The 13,652-nt window shown below is 39.6% G+C and overlaps 1 protein-coding gene across 1 annotated transcript in view; it reads left to right on the forward strand.

Annotated features, from left to right (window-relative positions):
- Positions 1-13,652, forward strand: part of THADA (THADA armadillo repeat containing) — a 316,640-nt gene that overhangs the window by 236,913 nt on the left and 66,075 nt on the right. The window contains exon 31 of the mRNA XM_080685255.1: positions 2,627-2,721. Within this exon, the coding sequence (XP_080541381.1) occupies positions 2,627-2,721 (95 nt within the window). The remainder of the gene's footprint in view (positions 1-2,626; positions 2,722-13,652) is intronic.

Below are 13,652 nucleotides of genomic sequence, written 5' to 3' on the forward strand. Positions count from 1 at the left end.
TTATCCTATATAATAAAAGGCTAATAGGCAAATTGTCCTCTCGGGAGTTCACCCGCTCACTATGACGTGTGCTGACCGCCAGGGGGAGGTGCAGAACATGGCAGGCGACCAGCAGCGGTGGTGGGGCGCTGAGGGAGTGAGGGAAAGAGGAGGCATGGAGGCCAGGAGGCGGGGAACCTGATTGGCCCTGATCGCCGGCTAGACCTAGGGACCCTACCTGTGCACAAATTTCGCGCACCAGGCCTCTAGTAATAAAATAATTCTGATTGCGATTTAATACAATGAGATATTTTTCTCTTACCATGTTGGCAAAAGTCAGAGTTTAGTAATGCACTGTGTTGGCCAGGTTGTGGGGAAACTAGAATTCTTAAACACTGTTGGTGAAAGTGTAAATTGGTACAGTCTCTTTGGAGAGCACCTTATCAAAATCAATCAAAATTTTAAATGTGCAAATATTTTGATCCTGCAATTTAGCTTCTAGGAATTTCTCCTCTTATATGCACAAAACTGATGTACATGTATATTTATTGCAGCATTGTTCTCAGCAAAGTATCTTACACAATCTGAATTATTTCATTGGGGGATTGGCACATCCATGAAATGAAGCCGTTTACAGCCATTTTTTTAAAATGAGGCAAATCTCTGTTTTTAATAGAATGATATCCAAAATATATTAGTGAAAAAAAGTAATGCTCAGAAGTTAGTATAGCAGGTCCTCAAATACCATGGTTTCCTTCAATGTCATCATGTTATAATGTTGACGAGATGTTGTAGGAACTTAACTCTTGTTTATATCAATTATCCTGTGGTCAAATTGGTTTTGTTAAATGTCCTTTCACTTGAAGTCACAGAACCTATTGACAGTGTTAAGTTAGGCTTACTATACATAGTAAACCGCTATTTATGTAAAAATAAACAAGTGGGTAGCTCTAGATAGATGCTTGTTAAAGAACAGAATGTTCCTAGAAGGATATACTAAGTAGTAATAATGGTTGCCTTAGGGAACAGATTACGGGTAGAGGGTGAGGGCATAGAAAAGGAACCTAATTTTCACACTATGTCCTTTTGTACTGTTTGAATTATTTTTATACCATGCACATGTGTTACCTATTTTTTAAAACTAATTTTTAAAAAATAACCAGCTGCAGGTATGAAATTAGACCAAACATGAGGTATACATATAAACTAGGAGTGATGGCAGGATAGGAGCCAGGGAGCGAGCAGATAGTGTTGGTGAAGCAAGTCAGTGAGACAGAAATGAGGCAGGTCAAACCTTGAAACAAGACCGTTTTGTTTTAAATCAAAAGTATCTGATTGCTTTTCTTGCTAAAACATATGGCAGCCCTAAGATAAGGGCAGTTCAGGTCAGAGTGGGAATAAACTTCAGGGAAATGGTAAACTTATTCACAGGGAATGAGAAGAAAGGTTTCGGGATCAGTAAATGGAAATCCACTAGGCAGAACACTTGTGCCATTCCCCAGTCTCATGTTAGAAGCAGAGAAGGGCAGGGATTGAACGCTTAGGGGGCATCTGCCATGGGTACCGAGGTGGGCATTCCAGTTTGCTCTGCCACACCACATACTCATAGTAACTCACAGAGGTGACTAGGGTTCCCATTGTACAGGTCAGGAGTCTGATTCAGGTCACAGAGATAAATGGCAAAGCCAGGACTCAAACCCAGATCTGTCCCTACTGTTTTTACTACTTGTGCCGAATTATTAGTACACTGAGGAGGTTAGGGCCCTTTTCCTGGTCAGGATGAACTGAGGCTCAGAGCCAGGGACCTTCAGTGCTGATCTTTTTTTTTAATTGATGGATTGATTTTTACAGAGAAACATTGATTTGTTGTTCCATTTATTTATGCATTCATTGATTGATTCTTGTATGTGCCCTGACTAGGGATCGAACTTGCAACCGGGACAACGCTCTAACCAACTGAGCTACCTGGCCAGGGCAGTGCCATTCTCAAAAGAAAGACTCCATTCTTCCTTTTGTATCTAGATCTCTACATCCGAGTCCACTCACTTGTTCCAGCCTGTGGGTCATATTGTACAATGAACTGCTCCATTTATTGAGAGAAGAAAATATTCCATTTATTAGGAATGTCTGCTCTGGTGTTTGTTAATGCTCTCGTGTGTTTGTTTTTCAGCTAGTTCCTTTATGTCCTTAGATATGGTTTGTCATATGTGAGTGCAATTTTCCTTCTCCAAAATGCTACACCAGTGATCTTCATAACCAATGGTTTTCCCCCTAGATTTGTTCATTAAGAAGAAAATAATAGAATATGGGCCTCCCCACCACCACATCTTGTTTTCAGATAACTGAGAGACAATATTGGTTTTTGTTTGTTTTCAGTTTATTTTACTTGTAGCCGGAGCGTAAAGTGTTATCTGTTTCCTACACGCCTAGGCCTGACCTTCACCACATGCTTTAGGATTTCTTTTTCCCACTTGACTTACTGATGTGTTCTCACCATTGGTGATTATCTCTTCTTTTCTAACATTTGCTGTAACTCCCTAAGCCTCATGACATGCCTGGTAGAAAAATACCCATTTTTCTCTTTTCTGTGACCTAGGCCTCAGGGAGAGAAAATATCAATTTATTTTTCTATTCTTTACCTTTCTAGGCAAAATCCATGTTTGGTGACCAGAGCTGTGTATATTGATATCCTCTTCCTGTTGACTCGCTGCCTTGACAAACCCACAAAAGGCAACCAGCCAGGTATGATTCATAGTTATATCATATTTTGGAATGGTTACAGGTCTTTGAAATATAGGTGGGGTTTTGAGTGACTCTACCACACACTCCCCCACCTTCTACTTTTGTGAAGACTAAACCACACATCGAAATTAAACATAGTGTCATATGGTTCCCTCATAGAAGCTTCTCAAGGAAACATGTCCTAGTTTAGTTGGAAGTTTGTTGTTTACTTTTTCTGTGGTCTTTCAGGGAAGAGTGTGGAATCTACTCAGATACCCTCTGTGTTTCTAAGGCCTTGGCTTTTTCTTATTTCATGCATTTCCTTTGAAAGGTCATCATTTTCAATAAGAGTTCTTTCTGTTCCATTTGTGGAGATAACTGAGCTGGACTCATTAATGTTGGAGCCTGGATATTTGAGACTGTCTCAAATCCACCCCTCGCTACCTCAAGCTCTGACTTTATATGTGTTCCTGGGTCATATATGTTTCCTGGTATGGGTCCCAGATCCACATACAATTGTTCTATTTTAATCATGATTCACAAAGTGGTTTTCTTAAAAGGGAGAAAGGCAACTCCAAATAAAAATTTTTTTGATGTGTTTATGTAAGAGGCCGCAGGAAGTGCTGTACATGAGTTCCAGGCCACAGACTGAAACTGATTTTCGTCAACACAAACTGGAATGCAGGGTAACGAGCCTGCAACTGGTTAAAATCAGCCTCTTCTAATTGATTAGGCCTGTCTGAAGGAGGCTACAATTACAGAGTCAGACTCTGAGTACAAGCAGGCCAGGCCTTTCCTCTGTTAAATTTAGTCTGTCAATGATTTGTTGTCTTCAGTAAATATATTCAGGCTGTCAGAGTCCAGCTCTGTCCAGATGGAACCCTGCTCCCAAATTCAAACCAAGTTAAAATACTTTGAGGGGGAGGTGCGAAACCGCCTCACCCGGATCAATGCATATTAGCTCACAAAGCCCCCCTGGCCATGCAGAGGTAATAAGAACATGCCTGGACTTTCATCAGCTCCACATCCCTGCACAGGAGTAGCTGTTGTGTCCATTTGGTAGAATAGGATCATATAGTTTTATGGCTGTAAAACAGTCCTCCTTTATGCCTCTCGTCCCAGCGTAATTATTAATAGTGCCCCCTTTTACTCTTGAAAGTGTCCAGGTTTGCACAATAAATTATAGGTCACCCTAGCTATAAGACACCTCAGGGTTGTGTCCGCTTTATTTTACTCTTGAGCTAACTGGGGTCCAGAGATTATAAACCAGATGTTACCAGATGTAAGTTGTTTTGGGTTTCCAACATTTTTGTATTTCAATTCCAGATTCCATGTAGCTTTATAATACTTCTCTGCTTAGTATCTAAAGGGCCTTGGCCATGAAAGAGTTGCATATTATTCACAAGTCCAATCAGTGGCATCCTATCAGAGTTGTGTGGTTGACTGTAATTATTAGTTTATTTGAACTAAGTTTTTCTTGACTTAGTACCATTATTTCTTGTCTAGAAGGGTTAACCCTTGAATGTTGTAAAATACCCTCTCTCTTCTCCAAGTGCCTGTCCTTTAGCTCTTCTATAAAGATGACTTTGGCCATTTTGAATCATCCTTTCCTCCAAACTCGATGACAACCATAGCTCTAAATATTTTATCCTGCACTGTCCAGTATGGCAGACACTGCCCACATGTGGCTCTTGAGCATTTGGGATGTGACTGATCCAAATTGAGATGTTCTGTAAGAATAAAATTAAACACAAAATCTCAAAGACCTAGTATGAAAAAAAAGTGTTAAATTTCTCATTGATTTTTCATTGATTATGAGTCAGAATGATATTTTTTATATATTGGATTAAATCAAATGTATTATTAAAATCAATTTCACTTGTTTCTTTTTGCTTTTAAAAATGTGGCTACTAGAAAATCAAAATTACATATATGCCTCATATTATATTCCTGTTGGACAAGTACTGCTTTTGTCTAGTCTTTTGGGAATTACCCTCATAAACCACAGGATGTATGTGTATGTATCTATGTCTATCTCTGTGAAGGCATGTATTCATATAATACATCCACAAAACAGTAGAACAAATTGTCCTCCTTTGAGGATGAATTAGATTTTTAGAACTAACCAAATGTCAAATACAATGGTGATTAAGAGGGATAGCACTATTTAGGTAAAAATAAACTTGTGAGCTTAAAATAATGAAAACTATTCTTGTGTGTTTCATAAATTGTTTTCAAAGGCCATTTGAACAATAGTTAAGTATATTACCGACCAAGGTGATCACTTACTTCAATGTGTAGATTTCAACATGATTTCAGAATAATATCATAGCATTATAGTTTACCTTGTAAGCCAAAGAATGTGCTTTGCAGCCCTGGCCAGTGTTGGTCAATGGTTAAAGCATTGGCCCTCGCACCCAAGTGTCGCACGTTTGATTTCCGGTCAAGGGTATCTGGATTGCAGGCTTGATACCACTGGGGCGAGTGTGAGAGGCAACCAATTCATGTGTCTCTCTGACATCAATGTTTCTCTCTCTCCCTCTCTCTGTTTCCCACACCCTCCATCCCTTCCACTCTCTCTAAAAATCAATGGAAAAGGTATCCTCCAGTGAGGATTTTTGCAAAAATGAATGTGCTTTGCATCATCAGAATAAGTGCTCAGTTAATATTAGCTACCGTTAATATTATTTTCATCATTATCATGACCTGGAAACCATGCATCTAATCTAATCCCCTGCAGCCTAGCGGAATTATGCTCTACCCCTCACATTCACTGTTTTCCTCCTATTCTTTTTTTAAATACTTTTTTATTGTTTTTTAGAGAGTGGGAGAGGGATAGAGAGATAGAAACATTGATGAAAGAGAAACATCAGTTGGCTGCCTCCTGCATGCACCCTGATGGGAATGAGCCCGAAACCCAAGCATTTGTGCTGACCGAAATCGAATGGGCGACCTCTTGGTTCATGGCACAATACTCAACCACTGAGCCACATTGGCTGGGCTTTCCTTCTATTCTTAAACATTTTCAGGAAAGAAGAAATGCCTGCTTTCTCAGGAACACACTGAGGCACAGCATCCCTGGCATAGAATGTCAGGAATCCAGTTGATTCCGTCTGCTCCTGCCCCTTTGATCTAGAAAAGGATCATTTTTTGTTGGTGTTCATTTATTTTCTTTCAGACATGACAACTAGCATCAGACACGTTGAGCACCTACCTCTGGAGATACACATGAATTTGGGCTTATAAGTAGTTGCAATAAGGGGTTACAGAAAGGAAATGTGTACTGAATACAGTCGAGGCACTAAAGAATGAATGGTCATTTCTACTAGGAAGGACAGTAAGGGCTTCATAGAAGAGGTGACATTTCTCTCTATGCCTGCATCCTCATAGGATTCTTAGCAACCTTAGGAAGCTCAGTTCCTCTTGTCACTAAAAAAGAATGTAACAGAAAATTCCTTCTCGGAATGTCAAAGAGATATGTGCAGGCATTATGGTCATCGGTATTGGGAGTTTGGGAGGTGAGTGGTGAGGAGTGGGGGACCAGACTAAAGTAAAAGGCAACATATTGCTAAAAGTAGTTGTTTTATAATGGTGTGTTTATAGGGAGGTTCATTCCTCTGATTTCTCATTGTATGAATTTTACACAATATAATTCTGTTCGTGTGTGTACATGTATTTCAACAGTAAATGTATCTAAATATGAAGGAGATTTAAATATCACTTTCAGGAAAAACTTTTTTGCATGGAGGAAACCCAGATCCTCTCAAATATTATTTTGTAAGTGACCTTGGAAGGCTATTCCTACCTCTAACATATCTTAGAACTACATTGAAGGGCCGGGGGCATAAACAATGAGAAAAACAGTGAAGGGGAAAGGCAGAGAAGATGATTAGAAAAGCTTAAGATAATGATGTGTTTTGTGTAATTCAAACTTTTATCTTAGAACTTCCCAATCATTTGAGGTTTTCTCAGCCATTAACTAGGTTTTAAAAATTCCAAATCTGGGGGTTTTGTTTTGAGTTGTAAAGTGATTTAAACCCACGAGGACTCTCTGTCCCCTGTATTCTTTTTCCTCTTCTGAATCCAGCTGTCATCATTAGAATATATCAGTTTCCTGCTGGAAAGAAAATTATAGTCTCCGGTTGGAGCTGGGGGGATGAGGAAGAAAAAGCCTTGCTGCCACAGGACTCAGAGGCTGTTACAGGCCTGGGCAGGGATGCGGAATAGAAAGCTTTCATTCTCAGTTTAAACCCATCTCAAATTATTTGCTCTGAGGTTGGAAATTTTCCAGTGAAATATCTGTTTACTGAAATTCTATCTGAATCTTGACTAAATATTTATCCTCTTATTCTGAGAGATGGACTTTCTATTTCTCTTTTGTGTCCACACCCCTTAAATTTGTGTTTTTCACATCAATTGAATTGAACATTTTCTTTTACCAAGTGTTTAAAGAAGCCTCTTACCTATTTGCACTTTCTGACTTTCAGTTGAAGTTCTCTTGGTGGGTTTGTGAGGGGGTTTTCTTTCCTAGTCTCTATTGTACTAATTTTATGCAACCTGGTTCTTTCTTTTATAACTATATATGAAAAGGATTAGTTAATCCCAAAGAGGTAAAGAATTGACATAATTTTATAGAAATGTTTTAGGTGGAGAAGGATTTGTCCATCCTATTCCACATCACATTTGAAACATATATTGAATGCCCATCATATTCTCATTTTCAGGAAACATTTCCAATATCATCTTTCTCATAGTCCCTGGCTGGGTAGCTGAGTTGATTAGAATGTTGTCCTGATACACCAAGGTTGTGGGTTCCATCCCTAGTCAGGGCACATACAAAAAGCATCCAATGAATGCATGAATAAGTGGAACAACAAATGGATATTTTTCTCTCTCCCTTCCTCTTTCTTTTTAAAGATCAATAAATTAAAAAATTAAAAATATATGTCATCTTTCTTGTAGAGATCATAATATGACCAATATTTATTGAGCACTTAACTATGCCAAGCACTATGCAAGCATTTTGCATGCATTCATGAAGGAGGTACTAGTGGCCCTTCATTTTATTTTATTTTATTTATTTTTTTTTTAAATATATTTTATTGATTTTTTTACAGAGAGGAAGAGAGAGGGATAGAAAGTTAGAAACATCGATGAGAGAGAGACATCGATCAGCTGCCTCCTGCACGCCCCCCACTGGGGATGTGCCCGCAACCCAGGTACATGCCCCCGACCGGAATCGAACCCGGGACCCTTCAGTCCGCAGGCCGACGCTCTATCCACTGAGCCAAACCAGTTAGGGCCATTTTATTTTATTTTTATTTTTAATTTTTTTAATCCTCACCCAAGGATATGTTTATTGACTTTAGAGTCAAACCAACCATCAGTTGGTTGCCTCCTGTACTCCCCCTAATCAGGGAACAAACCTGCAACCTTCTGGTGTATGGGATGATGCTGTGACCAACTGAGCCACCCAGCCAGGCATGGTCCTTCATTTTAGACATGAGGAAACTGAGGCACAGAGAAAACTGCCTAATGTTACATATGTGGTAAGGTAGCAGAGCTTGATCCCAGTTGGTGTGGCTCAGTGGTTGAGCATCGACCTATGAACCAGGAGGTCATGGTTGGATTCCCGGTCAGGGCACATGGCCCGGTTGTGGGTTTGATCTCCAGTAGGGGGTATGCAGGAAGCAGCCGATCAATGATTCTCTCTCATCACTGATGTTTCTCTCTCTCTCCCCCCTTCCTCTCTGAAATCAATAAAAAAAAACAAGTAACAAATTAAAAAAGATAGCAGAGCCTGAGCTCTCCAGCCACCTACACTGTGGCCTCACAACCCTATCAGGGCCAGAGTCAGAAAACCACTCACTATCTCAGGAGGGGTGCCCTAGAATCCTCTTTGTTGACATAACTTCTTAGGCTTCTGCCCCTCCTGCAGGACCCCCAGGCCTCAGAGAGGGATCCCCTTTACAAGAGCTTCTAGAACAGCCGTTGCCAACCTTTTGGACCTCACGAACCACCAGTGGTCCGCAGACCACCCGTTGGCGACCGCTGTTCTAGAACACATGCTTTTACGGTGACCTTCTTGCCTGAGTTTCTCTCTCCCATCCTGAGGGTCTCTGGAGTAATGTGAGGTGTTCCCAGGATTGGAGCAGTTACTAGAAAGAGAAAACTTGACCATTCCTGGGCAGGCACCTGCTCTGTTTCCTTTTGAAAGTGGACCTACAGCCACTGCACAAAACACTTCCCAAGACCAGGCTGCTGGTGACTGTATTTTGTGGTTTCTTTGTTAGTTGGGATTTATAGTTCAGATCTCATCATTTTGCCAAATGCAATAAACATTTTGTTTTAATTGGAATGTGACTTTTTATTGTTAATATTTTTCTTCTAAATGCCTTACAAGTTACCAGCTTGTGCGCGTGAAGTCAGAATTCCTAAATAGTCTACATGCCTGGTCAGTGTGCTTTGTAGATCAGTGTAAGATTAGAAGACAGACTCTCATTTATTACTGCTCGTATGTATACAATGGAGGTTAGGTCATGTAAGCCCTCCCAAAGGCCGGTTTAGATGTTGATGATGGTTAAGTGGTAAAATCTGTGAGAAGTATTCAACAATGCCTTGTATTTGTACTGCCTAGAACATGAATAATATATGTGTGACATGAATAAATATAAGGTCAATGATTTTTATACATATTAACTTCCTTTACCTAACTAAGTTCCTGGGAAATATAGCCAAACAATTACAGAGAATGAAAACATTAGCAACTTACAAACACCTGCTTTGATTATTTGGTCTAATTAGGTTAAATTTAACCAATCCCATCTGAACAAATTGAAAACAATTCGTATCTGTTCCCTCGGTCATGCACTTTTATCAGCGTTAGATGCAGATGTGTTTAATATGACACAGTTGGTGCTATTCTCTCAGCTCTGGGTGGGAGATAAAAGGGAATTGAGAACACATTTTTAGAGTCTTCTGGGGACTTTGTATTTCTGGGCCTGCAGCTATGAAATTTCAAGGAAAAAAAAAAAAGGGTTTTGTTGTCAATAAATTAGTTTTTTTTTCTCCAAAACACTGGGACTATCATCTGAGCTGTTGCTTTTGCCAAAAGTGTCTTTCCCAGGGACAGTGAGCTCCTAAAATAAGCGGATGGTTCCTAGCTGCCTCTCCGATGTCAGAATAATACAGGGTGTGTTAATAAATTGCTAGGTTCATGTGGTGTTTATCCCTCATTCATTCCAAGCCTGGTGCTGAGTACATAGACCCACAATCCTTAGAATTTTAGAGTTCAGAGACCACTTAATCAATAGGTAGAGTGGAAACTGTATCAATGAAGAGACTTGCCCAAGGTCACACAGCTGGCTAGTGAAATAAGTTTTTCTGGCTCCTGGTCTACTTCCCATTTCTATGACCAAAATTAAGGGCCTCATAATAGTGTGAGTTGGGCTGAGTGTCTGGAACTGTAACAGAACAATGTCACAAAACCCCTTTACCCACATCTCCACCCCAGAAGTAAAATACTTTACTGCTCAGATGAGCATCTGGGGTCTCAGATCTGTAATTTCAGGTTTGCTGTGTGTTCCTGTCTTGCCGCATTCCAGCCCCCCTCATCACAGATCATCTGAAACTAGTTGCCTGTGTCAATTAAATTAGTTAAGCAAGTTATTTTTGAAAGCTTATTCTAGACATTTCATATAAATGGAATCATACATCATGTGGTCTTTTGTGTCTGGATTCTTTCTCTTATCATAATGTTTTCAGGGTTCATCTATGTTGTAGAATGAATCAACAGTCTATTCTTTTTTATGGCTAAATAATATTCCATTGTATAGATATCCCACATTTTGTTTATCCATTCATTAGTTCATAGACATTGGGGTTATTTCCACTTTTTGCTGTTATGAATAATGCTGCTATGAAGATTCATACTTAAGTTTTTTTTGGGGATATATATTTTCAATTCTCTTGGGTATTTACCTAGGAGTAGAATTGCTGGGCCATATGCCATCTCTAAGTTTAACTTTTTGAGGACTTGCCAAACTGTTTCCAAACAGACTTCACCATTTTACATTCCCATCAGCAACGTATGAGGTTTCCAATTTCTCCACATCATCAACTTCACTTATTATTGTTCATCTTTTTTATTATAGTCATCCTAGTGGGTGTGAAGTGGTATTTCACTGTGCTTTTGATTTGCATTTCCCTAATGGCTAATAATGTTGAGTATCTTTTCTGATGCTAATTGGCCTTTGTGTATCTTCTTTAGAGAAATGACTTTAGATCCTTTGCCCATCTTTAAATTGGGTTATTTGTCTTTTTATTCCTGAGTTGTAAGAGTTCCTTATATATTCTGGATATTAATACCTTATCAGACATACAATTTGCCAGTATTTTCTCCAATTCTGTAGGTTGTCTTTTTACTTTCTTGATAATGTCCTTTGATGTAAAAAAGTTTTTAATTTGGATGTAGTACAGTTTATTTTTTCTGTTGTTGCTTGTGCTTTTATATTATAGCTAAGAAACAATTGCCTAATTCAAGGTCATAAAGATTTGTACCCATGTTTTCTTCCTAAGAGTTTTATAATTATATCTCTTAATATTTAAGTTTTGGTTCATTCTGAGTTAACTTTTGTAAATTGACCATATAAATACATGGATTTAATTCTAAACTCTCAAATCTATTTCATTGATCTATACACTGAGTGGCCAGATTATTATGACCACCTGACGTTTGTAGGCAAATTAGCCGTACACTGTATTGGATGGGATATGGAAGCCGAAGGCCTGTTCGAACACCTTTGCTGTCTGCAGTTACCAAGATAAAACGGCTCCAATTTGCACAGGAACACAAGGATTGGACAGTCGAGCATTGTAAAAAAGTCATGTGGTCCAATGAATCACATTTCCAGTTGCATCATGCAGATGGCAGAGTGAGAATTTTGCGGAAACAGCATGAAAGCATGCACCCCACATGCATGAGTACAACCCTTCAAGCTGGTGGGGGCAGTGTTATGGTTTGGAGCATGTTTTCCTGGCATGATTTGGGCCCTTTAATTCATGTGGAACAACGTCTGAATAGCACAACATACCTAAGTATCGTTGCTGATCAAGTTCATCCTATCATGTTGATGGTGTATCCCAATGGAAATGGCTTCTTCCAACAAGACAATGTGCCATGCCACGGTGCTCGTATTATGCAGGAGTGGTTTCAAGAACTTGAGGGAGACTTTACCTTGCTTAGGTGGCGCCCACAATCACCAGATCTCAAACCAATTGAGCACTTGTGGGATGAAGTTAAAAGAGCCATCAGGCAGCTGGTTCCACAACCATCAAATCTCACAGAACTGGACAGTGCTATTCATCAGGCATGGTGTCAGATTCCTCACATCACCTTTCAACATCTCGTGGAGTCAATGCCAAGAAGAATCGCCACAGTATTGAAGGCAAAAGGTGGTCCAAAAAAGTACTGATGGGGTGGTCATATTAATCTGGCCACTCAGTGTATATCTTTCTTTATGCAAGGACCACACTGTCTTAATTATTATTGCTTTGTAGTAACTTTAAAATCAGGATGTGTGAGTCCTACAACTTTTTTCTTCTTTTTCAAGATTGTTATAACTGGGTCCTTTAAACTTTCATACAGATTTTAGGGTCAGCTTGTCGATTTCTGCAAAAAAAGAAATACTAGCCTGGCCAGCGTGACTCAGTGGTTGAGTATTGACGTATGAACTAGGAGTCATGGTTCAATTCCTGGTCAGGACACATGCCCAGGTTGCAGGCTTGATCCCCAGTGTGGGGTGTGCAGGAGTCATCTGATCAATGATTCTCTCTCATCATTGATGTTTCTATCTCTCCTTCTCCTTTCCTCTCTGAAATCAATAAAAATATATATTAAAAAGAATCACCAGCTAGGATTTTGATAGGTATTGTGTTAAATCTGTGACTTAATTTGAGGAGTACTATCATATAATATTATGTCTTCAGATATTCTGATCAGAATTCTTCTTAGACTTGTTTTTAAGCTTTGTTAAGATGGATCCAATCTAAAAAGGAGCCTTTAGTTGGTGCAAATTTAGCTCCATTAACAAAGTAATACTCTCTCAAGTCTCTCCCTGATGCCCCATAGATTACAGGGTTTCTCTACGGTGGGGAGTAGTCTGGGGCAATTGAAAGGCTTGCCTTGTTTGTTTCCTTCTGTCAGGGATCACTGTCTTGCACTGCCCATGTCTAATGTTTAAAAACAATTTTGTACATTTTGTCCAGTTTTCTAGTTGTTTATGGCAGAAGGGTAATTCCTAAAGGAATTAAATCCTCACGAGCTGAAGCAAAAATTACGTTCATCACTTTGTTTTGAAACCTCTTGGTTCCTCAACTGTAAAAAGGGGATAATACCGTCAGACAATTGGGGTGAAGGTCACATGAAAAACATTGTGAAAACTCCTTGAAAAACCATTAAGAAAGGAAAAATCCAACATTGAAAAAAAACAAAACAAAAACCAGCTAGTAGGAGATAAAATTGATAGCGAGAGCAAAGAAATGAATGTTCATCACATCCAGAATCGGAGACAGAGCATTGCTGGTCCCGTGGTCAGGTACACTTACTCTCAGGTTCACTCTCTTCCACTGCTCATCTGGCAGAATTGACTTACTGGTAACTCCTGCCTCCATGTTGAGGCCAGACTTCACATTAAATGGCATTCCCAGTCCAACAAGATTGTTGGATTTGCCAGTTATCAGCTGCACCTTGCAGCATCGTTCCTACAGGTGTTGGTCTGCAGTCCAGTGGTGCCAGTAACCTCTTCAGTCCTAGAGCCTGTTTCTCCCAAACTGTAAACTATAGCACTTGCAGGGGACTGAGATATGTAGTCCTAGCCTCTCTCTTATTACAGGTGCGATAACAGAGGTAAACCCCAGTTTTTTAAAGGAATCTTCCTAGCCATCTCCCTTCT

The sequence above is a fragment of the Plecotus auritus genome (genome assembly GCF_963455305.1).
Source record: "Plecotus auritus genome assembly, chromosome: 8".
NCBI classification, from domain to species: Eukaryota; Metazoa; Chordata; class Mammalia; order Chiroptera; family Vespertilionidae; genus Plecotus; species Plecotus auritus.